The 14,479-nt window shown below is 36.7% G+C and overlaps 1 protein-coding gene across 1 annotated transcript in view; it reads left to right on the plus strand.

Annotated features, from left to right (window-relative positions):
• LOC140235365 (uncharacterized) overlaps positions 1-14,479 on the plus strand; it is a 71,283-nt gene that overhangs the window by 30,359 nt on the left and 26,445 nt on the right. Inside the window, exons 4-5 of the mRNA XM_072315393.1 lie at positions 6,306-6,392; positions 12,811-12,847. Coding sequence (XP_072171494.1) covers positions 6,306-6,392; positions 12,811-12,847 — 124 coding nt within the window. The remainder of the gene's footprint in view (positions 1-6,305; positions 6,393-12,810; positions 12,848-14,479) is intronic.

Consider the following 14,479-nt stretch of genomic DNA (forward strand, 5'->3'; position numbering starts at 1 on the left):
CCATTTTTCTGCTTTGTACACATAAAACATGCTATCCTGGCTGTAAAGCTTCAAATTAATGATAAGTCAGAGATCAAATTAGAATATGAGACTGAGGCATGATTGTGCTTGAACAAACAAACAAAAAAACTGGAAATATCAAGATTTTATTTACAAACTATGTGGCATATTATGAGGGTATATGACATCATTAACTCACTACTTGTCTCCTGTAAGTAATTTTTCACCCTCGGCCAAGTAAAGGAAATTTCTGTGTTTTTAATTCCATGGAATAAAGACATTACATAGTGGTACATATAGCCAGCAAAAATATGGACATTTTTATTTTCGTGCTAGTTTCTGCTTGCGTGAAATTTCCACTTTTACAGTATTCATATTGACTGTTCAAAAATTTTAGACAAAATTAGCAAAACCTCATGGATTTTCTAACTTTTTCTAACTTTTTGAGAATTTTTGAATGTTTTTCTTGTAAAGTCTGACTATTTTTATAAGACAAACTTTAAAAGATAAAATCCAGACCAGTAAAAAGTTAGTTTGAAAACAAAGAGTAAAAAATCTTCTGAGCAAAACAATAGAAATTTGATGAAAAATCAGATGAAAATACACATTTACGAACTCGTGAAGTTTTGCTAATTTTCACAAAATAGTTCTTGAACAGTTGATATGAATATGCAAATAGTGAATTGATGATGTCATCCCCTCACAACTTGCCATACAGTCTGTACATAAAACTGGGATCTTGTTTTTCAGACCAGTTGTGCATTGACTTTGGCCTTATGCTGTGGTTTCGTTTCCTGAAGATATCAGCATACACTATGGCTGAGATAAGAATACTGTGCTAGAAATGTTTGTCCAAAGTCAAGTTGAAAAAAAAAATCTGGATCAATACCTTGATCAATTTTCATGCCAGTGGATAGTTGTTGTGTGAATAATGAATTTTGATTGTTGACTGATCACAGTTTTTGATTGATGGATAGTGAGTATTGTGCAAATAGGGCTATGGTGAAATAATTTGTCCAAAATCATCTGGTGGGCAACTTTACAATATGAAAATTGTCAATATGAAAGACGCTTTATTTTTTGAAATGTTTTCCTAGGCTTGAAATAGGTAACTTTAGCAATGTTGTTTTGACTATAAGTACTACTGCAACTGATCAAAATGATTTAATTTGCCTAATTTCCTGTACTGTAAAAGTGGATATTTTGCACAAGTAACTTTCCACACCCTGTCGGGTAAAATGAAATTCACCCTTTTTTGATCCCGCGGAATTGAGACATTTAATAGCGGTATATATAACAAGCAAAAATGTCCACTTTTGCAGTATGCCTTAGAAAGATTCTGTGCTTGGCAAGCATTACTATTTTCTAAACTAAGCAAAATGTATAGCTGGTGAAGATAAGTTTTGTTTCACAAGTAGCTTTAATAGTAGAATCAAAGCTTATGAGATGCCACCAAAAATAATCATGTAATTGTAATAAGAGATGGCAGCAATTTCTGTGCGCATGGAAAATGGGTGCTGTGGGTACAGTGCATACTTTACCAGAAATTCTGCTGTGGTTAATACTTCCCAGGCGATTTCTGATGGCTCATTTTGAGAATTCTGATTCAGAATTTATTTAAGTTGCTTTTTCCACGAAAGATAATGAATGTTAGCCCTTTTTCTCTCAGCATTGGAAAGCTGCAAGCTGAGTGGGATTCATATGCAGCAGAGGAAGAAGACACTTCAATGTTTATATTTAGAATATTCAAGTGGGGTGGGTGGGGGGTGTGGGGGGTGTGGGGGGGGGTGTGGGGGGAAGAGAGGAGGATGTCCCCTTTGTATGCTTGCTCCTTGGTGCGCGATCTCGTCCAACCTTTCCAAGCCTCGGATCGATGAAATAAGGCTCACAATTCGGGTCAGATAATTTCATCTGGAGAGCTCTAGGGATATCCTGGCAGATCCCGAAGCGATGCGGGAGCCTTTACACTCGAGGTATATCTTCCCGTTGTTTGATTTTTCGTGTTCTGTCTTAATGGTATTTGCCCTGATTTTAAATGCCTTCTTGGGGCTTGGCTGGAAAATTGCCATCAATCTGAAAGTTGAATTCTGAGGTTGTGAAATTCTAAACACATCACTTATCATGCAGTCAGAAAAGAAAAAAAAATCATCCTGCACTGCTGTTTTAGGAAATAAAATCAGAGAAAGTCAAGTTTCATATCGATGCATCAAGCTGTTATAAATCTTTGTAATCACTTCGTGTTCTGCCTTATTCAGATGTCCCAGTTTCTACCGCTAGTTTTTTGCAGTTAATCTATCTGAAACCTGACATTCTTTCTAATTGGATGAAGACAGAAATTGAAAGAACAACTCTGATTTTTGAATGGAAGGTGACAGTTTGTGTCAAAGTTTGGAGTTTTATTGCCTGTGACATAACTTACTACTTTTCTCGCCTATGACATAACTTATTACTTTTCTTTACAGTGAACTATCAGCTATTAGAGCACACATGAATTCCTTCCAATTAGTTCATCTCCTTTGATCGGTAGAGCGGATCTTCTTGTGCATGCCTCCAAGTTGAGAGATGATGCTGTGCATTCACGAATGAAATTTGTCCTGCAAATGAGCCGTCGATTTCAGCCCGAAAGATCCATCTCCGTGTTGTAATGCTTCTAGTAATGCAGCGCAATAAAGGTTACTTCCATTAGCGGTAAAATACCCCCAACAAACCGACATCTACCCCCCCCCCCATAAATGCAAGCACCAAGTGAAAGAGATACAATGTGTGAATTTATTAAAATTTATTATTAAAAAAAAAAGACAAATTCTGAGAAAGCTATCAATATCTGCTGCGCTTCTGTATCGCTTTATGTCACCAGTATCGCCCGATGGTATGGAGAAATAAATATCCAAGTGTCTGGAAGGATTTGTGAGGGTGTTATGCATTTAATGGCAGTCTGAGCAGAGAAATGATGAAAATGGTCCTTTCTTAAAAGGAAAACAATACTAATGGAGTGACTATTCCGTCTGAAAATTATGATGGTGATATTGATTATCCTCAACATAACATAACCATGTAGGTCATAAAAGGTGCCTTTAATGACGTGTGGATGCCATAATTCTTTTTAACGTGCTGCTTAGTTAATGTTTTGCAACAAAAAGAAAAAGAAATAGAGAAAGAAGCTCTAGATTGTAAGTTCTTTTAAAAGTTCTCTTAAAAGTAGAATTCCAATTATAAGTATTTGAAAGAATATATGAACAAAACAGCAAATGTGTCTTTGGTAGTGGACAGAAAAAGACAAAACTGGGGGATCTTAGTTTCTATTTTTTTTTTTTTCGATGTGTAATTTTTAAGTTTATTAAAAAAAATAACGGTGATAATTAGTTACAGTGACACATCTGGCACAGATGATTTTCTGAGGCCCCTACCTCACAAGTTTCTCATTGACTTACATACAAATCTTTACTACATTTTTCTTTTTAAGTGAAATGAACGGAATAGATTATGGATATCCTTTGCCTCATATCATTGCAGAGCTGTGATAAATTGGAATTGACTTTTTATGAGTATTTGAGAATTTAATCATATAGTGTGGAAGCAAAATGTTATTCTGGGGGCTTTTCTAAAAAAGTTATTTTTTAAAGTACAGACTAGTGTGAAGCTTGTGAAGGGATCATATGATTGCCTCATTTTATATTTATTCAGTGTGATTGTGATTGCACAGTTCTGTGAAAATGAATCAAAGTTTGAAATTCCATAATTTTCTTATTTTGTGCGAGATTTTTACAAAAGTTTTTTTTTTTTTTTTTTTTTTAATTCATTTCATTTCAGTCACCTTGAGAACAGAGAAGCAGTTTTCTGTCAAGTTGTTCAACCTCAATTTTTAACTCTCTCAGAGTTTGTCTTCTGGTGGCAATTTGTTCAAGTTTGATACAGTTTGCTATGATTATGTTGGAAGCTCAAGCTGTTTTCATATTTTCTTGTAAGTTTTCAGATGAAATTATCTTAATTATTCAGAAAATGTTACAGATGACCGTGGAAATTTGCATGAATTGATACGGCATGTTTGCCGCAAATGTCGTGATGGCGAGCAGCATTGATTGACTTTTACCGTTTTTTTAAAGCAACCCCCAAGTGATGATTTGAGCAAAGATGACATCATCCTGATGCGAAGTCCTCAGGTGTGTTCCTTTCAAGAGGATAATGGACTTAGAGCGAGATGCTAAAGGTCTAAAACGAGCGTGGCTAATGACCGGAGTCCACTCCTGGTGTTTGCTGGTGATGCGTGGGTAAAAAAGAAAAAAAAGAGTAGTAAAAAAGAAGAAGGAGAGGAAGAAGACAGAGGAGAAAAAAAAAGGGAAAGCAAAATCTGGACAGGTTCAAGAGGGTGGAAATCTGGAGGCAGCTGAAAATATCTTGGGCAATAATGGCACTGAAACAGGTTGGAGTGTTTTTCCCGAGGAGGCCTTATTTGTGTATGTATGTATGTATGTATGTATGTATGTATGTATGTGTGTGTGTGTGTGTGTGTGTGTGTGTGTGTGTGTGTGTGTATGTGTGTTTGCATTTCCCCCCCCCCCCCCAATCATGCCGGATGCTGTATAAGAGACATGCAATTAGCTCGTGGTGACAAAAATCATGGGTTACTTTCACAAGGTGTCGGGACTAGCGGAAAGGGAAGGGGCGGGCGTTGGAATGCCAGTGCACTCTTTTTTTTTCATCCTGTGTGTGTATAATAATGTGTGTGTGTATCTTTTTTGTGTGTGTATGCTTGCATAGACTCTTTAGCACCTATGCATGTTTTTTCTTTAGCTTTTGGTGACAAGAATAATCAAGGGTTGCTCTAACGAGGCAAAGGGGGGGGGGTGGACTCTCCATTTCTCTTCCTCACTATGTATACTTGTGTGTGTCTGTGTGTGTGTGTGTCAGTTTGCGTGTGTCTTGTGTTCACCCTTTACCGCTGAGAGGTTTCTTGCATTGTCAACTTTTACTTATAGAAGGAAGCAGTAAAAAAATGTTTACCGTTTATAGACAAATGAACCAGTTTGTAAGTACATTTAGCTGATGTGCACATTGATACAAACGACCTTTTTTTTCTCAGTTGGTCAGGCACTTCATTTACTCATTTTTGAAAGTGACATAATGTATAAGCTTGCCTGCGATAACAAATTATGGAATTCATGTTCAAACAACAAAATAAACTTGCGTGTATAGACCAGGTGACCAGAATGGTCCATCAATTAATACTTCGGAACCAGTATGTCATTGTTTTGCATTGACTGCATGAACACACATTTTCTATTTATATTAACCAAATACTTGGCTTTGAAGAATACATTGTTGCTGTCAGATGGAAGTACTGGCAAGCACTTCCTCTTCTGTTTACAAAGATTACATGAGTAATCATTATATCACACATGCTCGTCTTGGTGAATTTTAAAAACAAACATGCCTATTTGTACAAATGAAGTGTGACTATACAAACTGGCTTATTGATTGTGCATAACATGCGAGTGGCCCGGGGGCCGTAGAGTTGATCAGATAGAGCGAGAAATATATAGGTGTGCACATGCTTTGAGCTGTGATGATGGTGACAAATTCGTCGTTGTAATCACGTGTCAGTCTTGTGGTTGCGGATGGTCACAACTCTTGGCAAAAATGTATGTTTGAGTCAGTTACACCAAGGTCTAATTAGTCTACAATGTATAATTTTGTCTTTCTACTGGATGGGGAGGGAAGGTTTGTTTGAAGTTATAAATAAAAAAAAAATTCTTTGCCACAGCTTGTCAGATGACTCATATCTTTGAGTCTCAGGCTTGTGGCAAAAGCTATTTTAAAACCTTAGAATGTTTGAACTGTGTATTGCATATATACATTATGCATAATGAAATGCATGTATGTATGCATGTATCTATGTGTCTATGTATCTATGTATGCATATGTTTGTGTGTTTGTGTTTGTGTGTGTACACACAAATATAAATGCATATATCTACAAGGACAATATATTCACAGAGTTTACTTCATTCTTTTTGAAACAGGCTGAGGCAGGCAGTAGTTTCAGGAATCCAACCTTGTACCTTTATTCCACATGTAAATATATTGCCCTTGGTGATACAATACTAGCAGCTTGCAATCATAATCTTTGAAAATATATTTTGACAATTGCAGATTTTGTTTTTCTTAAAAGATTGTTTGATTCTTGGCCACTATCTATTTTTTCTTTTTATTCTGTGGATTGTTCATCTGTTTTCTATGTAATCGTTAGTTTCCATAGATCCTCTAGATATTTAACTTGTGTGTTTCTGTGTGTGTTTGTTCTTACAGAAAATGACGGGCATGAAAACTCCTGTGTCTGCCATTCAAACACCGATCAAGTCGGAAATTCCAAAGTTTCCTTTCAACGAAACATCGGTAAGTATTGAGAATTAGGATATGAACAATTCTCTCTCTCTTTCTCTTAAGCTATCCATCTATGTGACTATCTATCTCTCTGTCTATCTATCTGTCTGTATATCTATCTTTCTGTATATCTATCTTTCTATCTGTCTATCTTTCTATTGTATCTGTCTATATTTCTGTCTTTCTATCTGTCTATCTATTTCTCTGTTTGTCTATCTATCTATCTATCTATCTATCTGTATATATCTATTGTTCTTACAAGGTATAGATAACACTGATTTGCAGAATACTATACTTGTCTCTCAGTTATGTCAGGTCTGGTTCCATGTGTCAAGTGCTAATTATAGGGTCAAAGGTCATAAGGTCAAACAAGCTTAAAGGAATGATGAGGGTCAGTATTCAGAGAAGAGTAAAATCAAAATCAGAGTGACAGAACAGAATGATGGAAGTTTATGCAAAATTGGACATGAAATATAAAAAAGAAAAAAGTAATGAAAGTTCCACATTTTCTCCATGAAGTGATATTAGTTACAAACACACACACAGATAAAACTAGGTGATGATGTCCACAACTCACAACTTTCCAAGTGGTTTATCAAAAGAAAATAATATGTATATCTTCAAGATAGAAGGCGCTTGCGGTTGATAATTTTTAGCAACTATATTCCCTCTCCACCCTAAAAGTCACTGCTGGTAACTTATCACAAGACTGCAATAAATTGATGCGAAGGCTACAATTTTTTGAGTCTCATGTGTTTGTTGTCAAAACAGGAAATTTCCTGAAGATTTATGTTCAGGTCAAGAAGATTTTTTTTTTGAGGTGCCGACAAGTCACCTCCTGTAAGTTATTTGTGCACATGGTTGTTCCCAATGTCAATGTTTTACTAAACATACTACAATTTAGTCCCCCCTCCCCCCTTTATTTTGGGTTCAGTTTTGTTGAAACCTGAACCATTGTGGTCATGAGATAATTTTATCTCTTTTTTACTGTTTAAAGATTGAAACATGGCGTGGAATTGTAGATTATCATCTCGCAGAGAAGCTCTCTGCACCCTTGAACTTATCCAAGAGGGAAATATAGAGTATTTTGTGTGCTATTTACTGCAGATATGTTGCTAATCTTGTAAGATTTTTGTAGTAGACAGACAGTGTGAGAGATAAAATAATTAGAAAGTTTAAATTTGTCATTGTGAGCATTTTGTCAGAATATATCACTGAAAAAAAAATTCCCAAAATGTACGATACACTTTATTAGCCTCTGCTGAAATCAAGAATGCTTGAAGTGATGTAAGAGAAAAACAAAACTAACTGGTCCATCATTGGTTTCAATACCTAGAATTTCGTAAAATAACAAATGTGGTATATAACAACAGTTGCAATCTTCTCTCAATATTGAGTATATTCTCATCTGTCAAATGGTTTTAAGTCAAATGTGTGCACTCATGAGTGTATTCACTAATTCTTTTAAAGAACAGGATGTACATTTTTTTTTTTATAACTTGATTAGCATGAAATATGTTTCAAAACTATTTACAAATGAGTCCTTTTCAAAACTTGAGCACTCATCAGAATTAAACATCCAGATCAGCGTATTCACTAATTGGTGTAAAGCAAAGGATGGACGTTTTTGGATAGTTTGATCATCGTGAAATGAGTATCTAAACCCATTTGCAAATGAGTCCTTTTGTATGCGAGAGACCTAAATCCCTCACATTTGTGATTAGAGTGAGGTTCCAAGGTCCTTGTGTGCGGAGAACTATAGGAATTCTGGGAAGGAAGCAAGTGTGTAACACTGTGTTGGAATTAATTGCAAATACTGTTTCCGCCTCCCGTTCATATACAAGTCATTACTGTACCAAAACATTGAAATTAGGATTGAACTATGCGACAATGTCTAAAGCCACTAATGTATGCCATGAGCACTCTGAGGAAATGAAATGATTCCAATTATCACTTTTCAATTCAGCCCCTAAATCCCGGGGGTAATTTGAGCCGACATTATGCATACGTTGTCCTCATACCTTATGACATCGTCAGATAACACACTGGGACATTTGACGGGCTCGGGCTTGCAGTGGAGTTTATGGCGTGAAAAAAAAAATAGGGAGGGGGATTAGTCTTGCCAAAACCCAGCAGTTTTGTGGTAATCTGACACCATTTTTTTTTCATTCTTTGCCAGAGAGCATTCTCTTGACATAGTATGAGACAGGGAAAAGACTGGGTAAGCAGACTACATTTAGCCAGAGTGGTGTCATGCCCTGAAATCCAATCTGACCAGTGATTATGCATTTCCCATCGATATTTATCTGATATGGTTCTCAACCCTTAGCCAAGCAACCATGAGAGGGATGAATTTCATGTATGTCCACTCGAAAAAAGGAGTCAAAAGAAAAAATGGGGGGGGGGGAATACTGGTAAAAATCGGTGGAAATTAAGAATGCAGTGATGAATTTTGAGGCAAAGGGAGAGGGAAAGAAGAATAAATAAGGGTAATTGTAGATCTGGGCTCTATTTTATGAAGGGTTAAAATTGATTACATAGTTGATTTCAAATGTAAGTCTATGGCAGCCTGTGTGGTTAGGAAATTTAAAATCGATTTTATCTTTTGATAAAACGGGGCCCTGAGCTAGAGCGTGTGAGAAATGATAGAATGTATAGGAAAATGTGCTGGAAGAAACATAGATATCAAAATGAATCAAGGATTTAATGTAGCTATCCACTCCCCTTCAATCACACCCCCCCCCCCCCAAAAAAAAAAAAAAAAAAAAACAGCAACAGCACCAACAACAACAACAAACCTCAAAAGGAAGGAGATGAGAAGAAGGGAAGAACTGTACTGTACATGGGAGAAGGGGGAGAATAGCTGATAGATATTCACGGGAACAGAATGTCAATTGGGCCTGGGGGAGAGGGGTATGTTCTTGATGAAAGGCGAGGTATAATGAAAGCATGATTAGAAAGGAAAAGGAGATGAGGGATTTAGAAAAACAACATCAACAACAGAAGAAGAAGAAGAATGCGCAAAATGAGCAACGTGCAGCAAAGATTGGGTTGGAGGTGGCGAAAAAAGTAAAGGAGAAAAAGGCATCTTGCCACACAGTTGACAGGAGTGAAGATAGTATGATGAAGAGAAGGACGGAGAAAATATCGAAAGAAAAGAGGATTGCAAGGAAAATTCTTTTCTCCTCGCATTGATCTGTCATACGTGCTTATTCTCACTACCGCCAGTCCAATTGCCTTAAGTTGAAATTCACTGCATACCTCTCTTTCAAAGCAAACTCACCGGGAAAGGGGAAAAAAAAGAGGTTTAAAAAAAAAGAATAAAGGGAAAAATGGGAAACGCAGTTGAAGATTTTTTCCCAGGTCAGCTTCTCAGTGCGCAAAATAGATTGTTGAGCTCCTCGTGGTAATGTGCTGCCGTCCCTGAGTCAGCCATCATCTGGCAAAGCATCATCAGTATCATGTGTAGATTAGGCATGAGATGCTTCCACTATGTTCAGTGGGCGTGGCAGGGTGGGGGTGGTGTTGTGCTTCAGGTGACAGACATCTTGGGGGAGGTGTCATAATGGAGCTGTGAATATCAACATGAAATTCATTTAGCGCAGGAGAGCAAAAGAAGGACAACCCTCTTTTTGTAATACATCTGTCTAAATTTGTTTGTTTGTTTGTTCTCTCTTTGTTTATTTACTTATTTGTTTGTTTTTGACCAGAATGGATCTGTACAGTTATCATAGAAAAGGGGCAAATATTTGCCAAAATTACTAGACATTGACAGACAGTATGCTTTATTGACTAACGATTGTCAGTTCATCTTGAGATTATTTTGCTGGAAGTGCTCAAACGAGGACGGTTTATGTCCAACAAAATAAACTTTTAGAGCTTAATGAGAAGGTTGAGGGCAGAGATAAATTGTCAGGTAATATATTAGCTGATACCGGTAATTATATGTAGTGTGACATTGTGTGTGAATGCCGTATAGACTGAATTAGGAGACGGCAGTGTTATAATGCCTAAATTGATGATTAATGACATGCTGACTTTGATGACCATTATCATACTTTTACAGTATGATTAGAAAAAAAAATGTCAAGAAAAAGCATGACCCATGTAAGGATTTGATCTTACAAAGGAGCAAGATTTTTCTATTTGAAGTCCCAGTTAGTTTTTCTGTGGTACCACGCACACCGTACACCGAAGGGGAATTTTAATTTGTGAGTGCACTGATGGAACTAGGAGGCATACGTGCACAAATTCATGGCAGCATCGCATTATGCACATGGATGTCATATTAGTGTGATGGTAAACCTGGTTCTAGGATGATCTGTATCACATTACATTAGCAGTGTGACATTGCCCAGAGAGCTATTAAAACAAATTTCTTTACAGGTGGCATAGAGTTGCCACCACTTTATTGGCATTCAAAACAATCATGAGTTATTGATATCAAGTATTTGTACATTTTGTAACTATACAGACAACTTTCTTCATCAGACTTGCATAGTAGATATTGCACCTACACGTGCACGTACACACACAGACAGGCGCATACATGTTATATAAAATGTGTGATGTGCGATATAAGTACAAGTGTGTGATGTAAATGACACTTCAATATAATTAATTGCTCACTCCTCTGTTCCGATGAGCTTTTAAATTGATTACATGATAAATTAAAACAAGATACTGATGAAAACAATATAACCAGCAATCAAATTTTCTGAGGGGATTGTGTCATGCAAGCTATAAAGTTATCTTTTAGTAATCCCTCCATTTCCAACCTCCAATCCATTTACCCATTGTTTGATTAATGTAATGCAACAATTAATTAATTCCACATGACGTAGTCGTAATTTTACAACCTTCATCATATAACAGTTCATTTACAGGTGAAAATATTTGCAACATTTTGTATTCATGTGATAATTTTGTATTTATTATGACTGTGTATGATTTTGTTGGAAATGAAAAATAAATGAAATAAAAGGAAATTGCATTAGGCCTGATTCAGCATTGAATAAAGGAAGGCCACTTGATGTTTTGAAGTATTCGCTACACAATGCTAATTAAGCAAGGATATCTGAACACTAAATTCCACTGGAATTTTTCCATCTCATCCGTATCTGATTTTGGAATGTGCTGTGACACAGTGCCATATCATACAATATAAAAAGGGATTTTGTTCATATCTGAAATGTAATTCAGCAAACATAAAAGAAAAACCAGAAAATCAATGACATCCAGTGTTTTTATCTGGGGTTTTTTTCCCCAGAAAATAATGGTAGTGGATGCAACCACATAAAATCAATTTTATTGTAGTACAGTAAGCTGACAAGATGTTTAAAATTTTAACATTTACAACCTCTTTCTTCCTTCTTATCATTATTGTTGAGTTTAGGTATTTATGAAAACTGATATGACTTGATGCTTAGAATACTTCTATGGGATTTCATGTAAAAAAAAAAAACCCTAACAAAAACAAAACTCAAAACAGATATTTAGTTAGGATTTCTGTAAATACTGAGGGAGTTTTGGGATAATAGCATCACCACTTTTAATTTTCATCTGTGAATGCTACTTATGTCACTGTGTCATGATAGTGTCAATTTAAAAGAAAAATCCCTTAACTCTCTTATTTAAGGTATGATTTTTTTTAATGAATCTCTCATATTTCCTGTCTTTGACTTCTCTATTATTCAAGAGAGCCAACTTGATCTTGATGTAGATTTGCACTTTAAATGTCATGTAGCAAACTTGTTTGCTGCCCTCTATAGTTGTCATACATCTCTTCACAACATCAACATTGTACGTATGATGGTAGATATGGCACATCTCTTCACATTTTGCTCAAATTGACTATGCATGTAATTTAGATGCCAATGATATTTTGCGATGCAAGTGAGCTGGAATGTATGTAAAACCATTTTAATTTATTTAGTATTGGCCTGAAATAGAAATGGTGCTATATATAGGATGGTATCAACTAAAGATTTAAATTACTTTGTGCCAAGATCATGGGTGTCATACAGTGAGAATGAGGTAATCAGCTGAGAGATCTAATGATTTATGTCTGGGCACTCGAAAGCTAGAAGATTAAATTGAAGTCACAATATGCCCCTGCTGCCTTGGAACGATGTGACATGGTTCACAAGTTAATAATTAATCAAAGACAGTATTTTAAGTGCCAAGAAAAAGCCGACAAGAAAAATTTAATGGTGGGTGGGGTGGTTGCCTTGATGGAAACTTTCTCTTTTCTCAGTTTTACGTGGTATGCTCTCATTATCTTAATATTGACACTTATTTGCATAGATTTTTTAGGGTTTAAGAGTGGAAGGATTGTACAGTTCTTGTTGTAACTCAGCATTTCATTTGGAGGTTGCTGGAATGTGCACGTAACGTTTGCTTTTTCTGTCTTTTTTTCACCTCTCTGCAGCATCAGCATGGTGGAAGCGGCAGTCAAACAATTCCACGTAAGTTCTGCTACCCCCTCGTATTCGATTCATTTTTCCCCCTCACCAGATCCTTTGTCTCCCTTCCAATCCTTCCTAATTGCCTCCGTTTTTTGCCTTACGCCGAATTATCTTCCCTTCTCATCCTCGTCCTCCCCCACCGCCCCCACCCCCGTCATCTTCGCATCACTGATGCTCGTCCTTCTTTCCCATCCCCTCTCCTTTTTTCGCCTCTCTGTCGCTCCATTCTCTCCCTCATCCTGCCAGGAGCTTATCCTAGCATTCCAATTTCTCCTTTTCTTTCTCCTTCATTCCCCCACCTTCTGTCTCTCTCTTTCACTTCTCCTTACCCTTCACTTTATCACTATCTTCTCTTCTGTCTTATCCACAGCCCCAACAACATTACTGTTTTAAAAAAAAAACACCTAATTTCTCACTTTTTTCTTTACCTGTCCTCCTTTACCTGTTTCCTCAATTCTCATCACCTTTCCCCCTAATTCTTAGCCTGTCTGAAGATGCTTTTTTTGAACACCAATATCTTTCATTGGCATTTAGTTGAAAAACAACAACAATAACAACAACAACAGCGACATCAACAGCCACCACACGACTTTCCACGCACCGAATTACATTGATAATTGAATTCCAATAGAATTTCTGGAGATCGAGATGGGTTACTGAGAAAAGAAAAAGACACGTGAAGAAACTTGGAACGGGAGGAGACCGCAGATGACGAGAATGAAGCAGTGTGAGCCAGTCGAATCCGGATGATTGCATTCATGCCAAGTAGTGATCACCCTGACCCTACCCCCCCCCCCCCCTCACCTCCCCTCCCCCACCCACCACTGTGTTATTTTGTGGAAACAGACCTGTTTACCTCGCCATGTTAGAGGGCAGTATCCAAACAGGAATGTTTTGGTATTTTCTGCGACCAGAATCCTCACCCCTCTTTTCCATGTCATGGCCACAGGTTGGCTTTATTGAGATACGGAATACCTTTTGCTTGATATACAACACAGTGATATGATGATTCAAATGATTAATGTAAATACAGACATGGACCATTGCAGGATGTGCATGTTGTGATGACTCTTTTTTTTTCCTGATAAGAGTAACATCCTGCATTTTAAATCCTTCCTATTCAACTCCTCAATTGCCAATGATTGACAGCATTTAAGATCTAGGTGTTGTTCTTGTAACAATTTTACCAGTGGAAAATTATTTAAAGGTCGACATAAAATATATATATATATATATATATATGTATTCATTACTACTATGATGCCTCATTTAGAGCAATGTCATTTTTGGGTCACAAGATGGATGGAATGGGGATGGAAATTTTTACGCATTTCACATGACATAAAACTAGTACAAAAATAAAAGCATGATTTTAAATTTTTTTAATCCTTTATAATTGTATGTAAATTATTCTATGTCTTTAATATCAATACAGACATATTGTAGATATGTCTCTGTTACGTTATTGAGTCCTGTAGCGTGAGTGAATTTGCTGTCATAATGAAGACCAGTAACCTTATACTGTAGTATGTGCTGTCAAAGCCCCCTTTCCCAAATGGCAGCGGTGAGCTGTTTGAAGTGCTTGCTCGATTGATTTGACTATCCACAGAATTGAACATACACGAAGCTCAT

Source organism: Diadema setosum, chromosome 11 (genome assembly GCF_964275005.1).
Source record: "Diadema setosum chromosome 11, eeDiaSeto1, whole genome shotgun sequence".
Classification (NCBI taxonomy): Eukaryota; Metazoa; Echinodermata; class Echinoidea; order Diadematoida; family Diadematidae; genus Diadema; species Diadema setosum.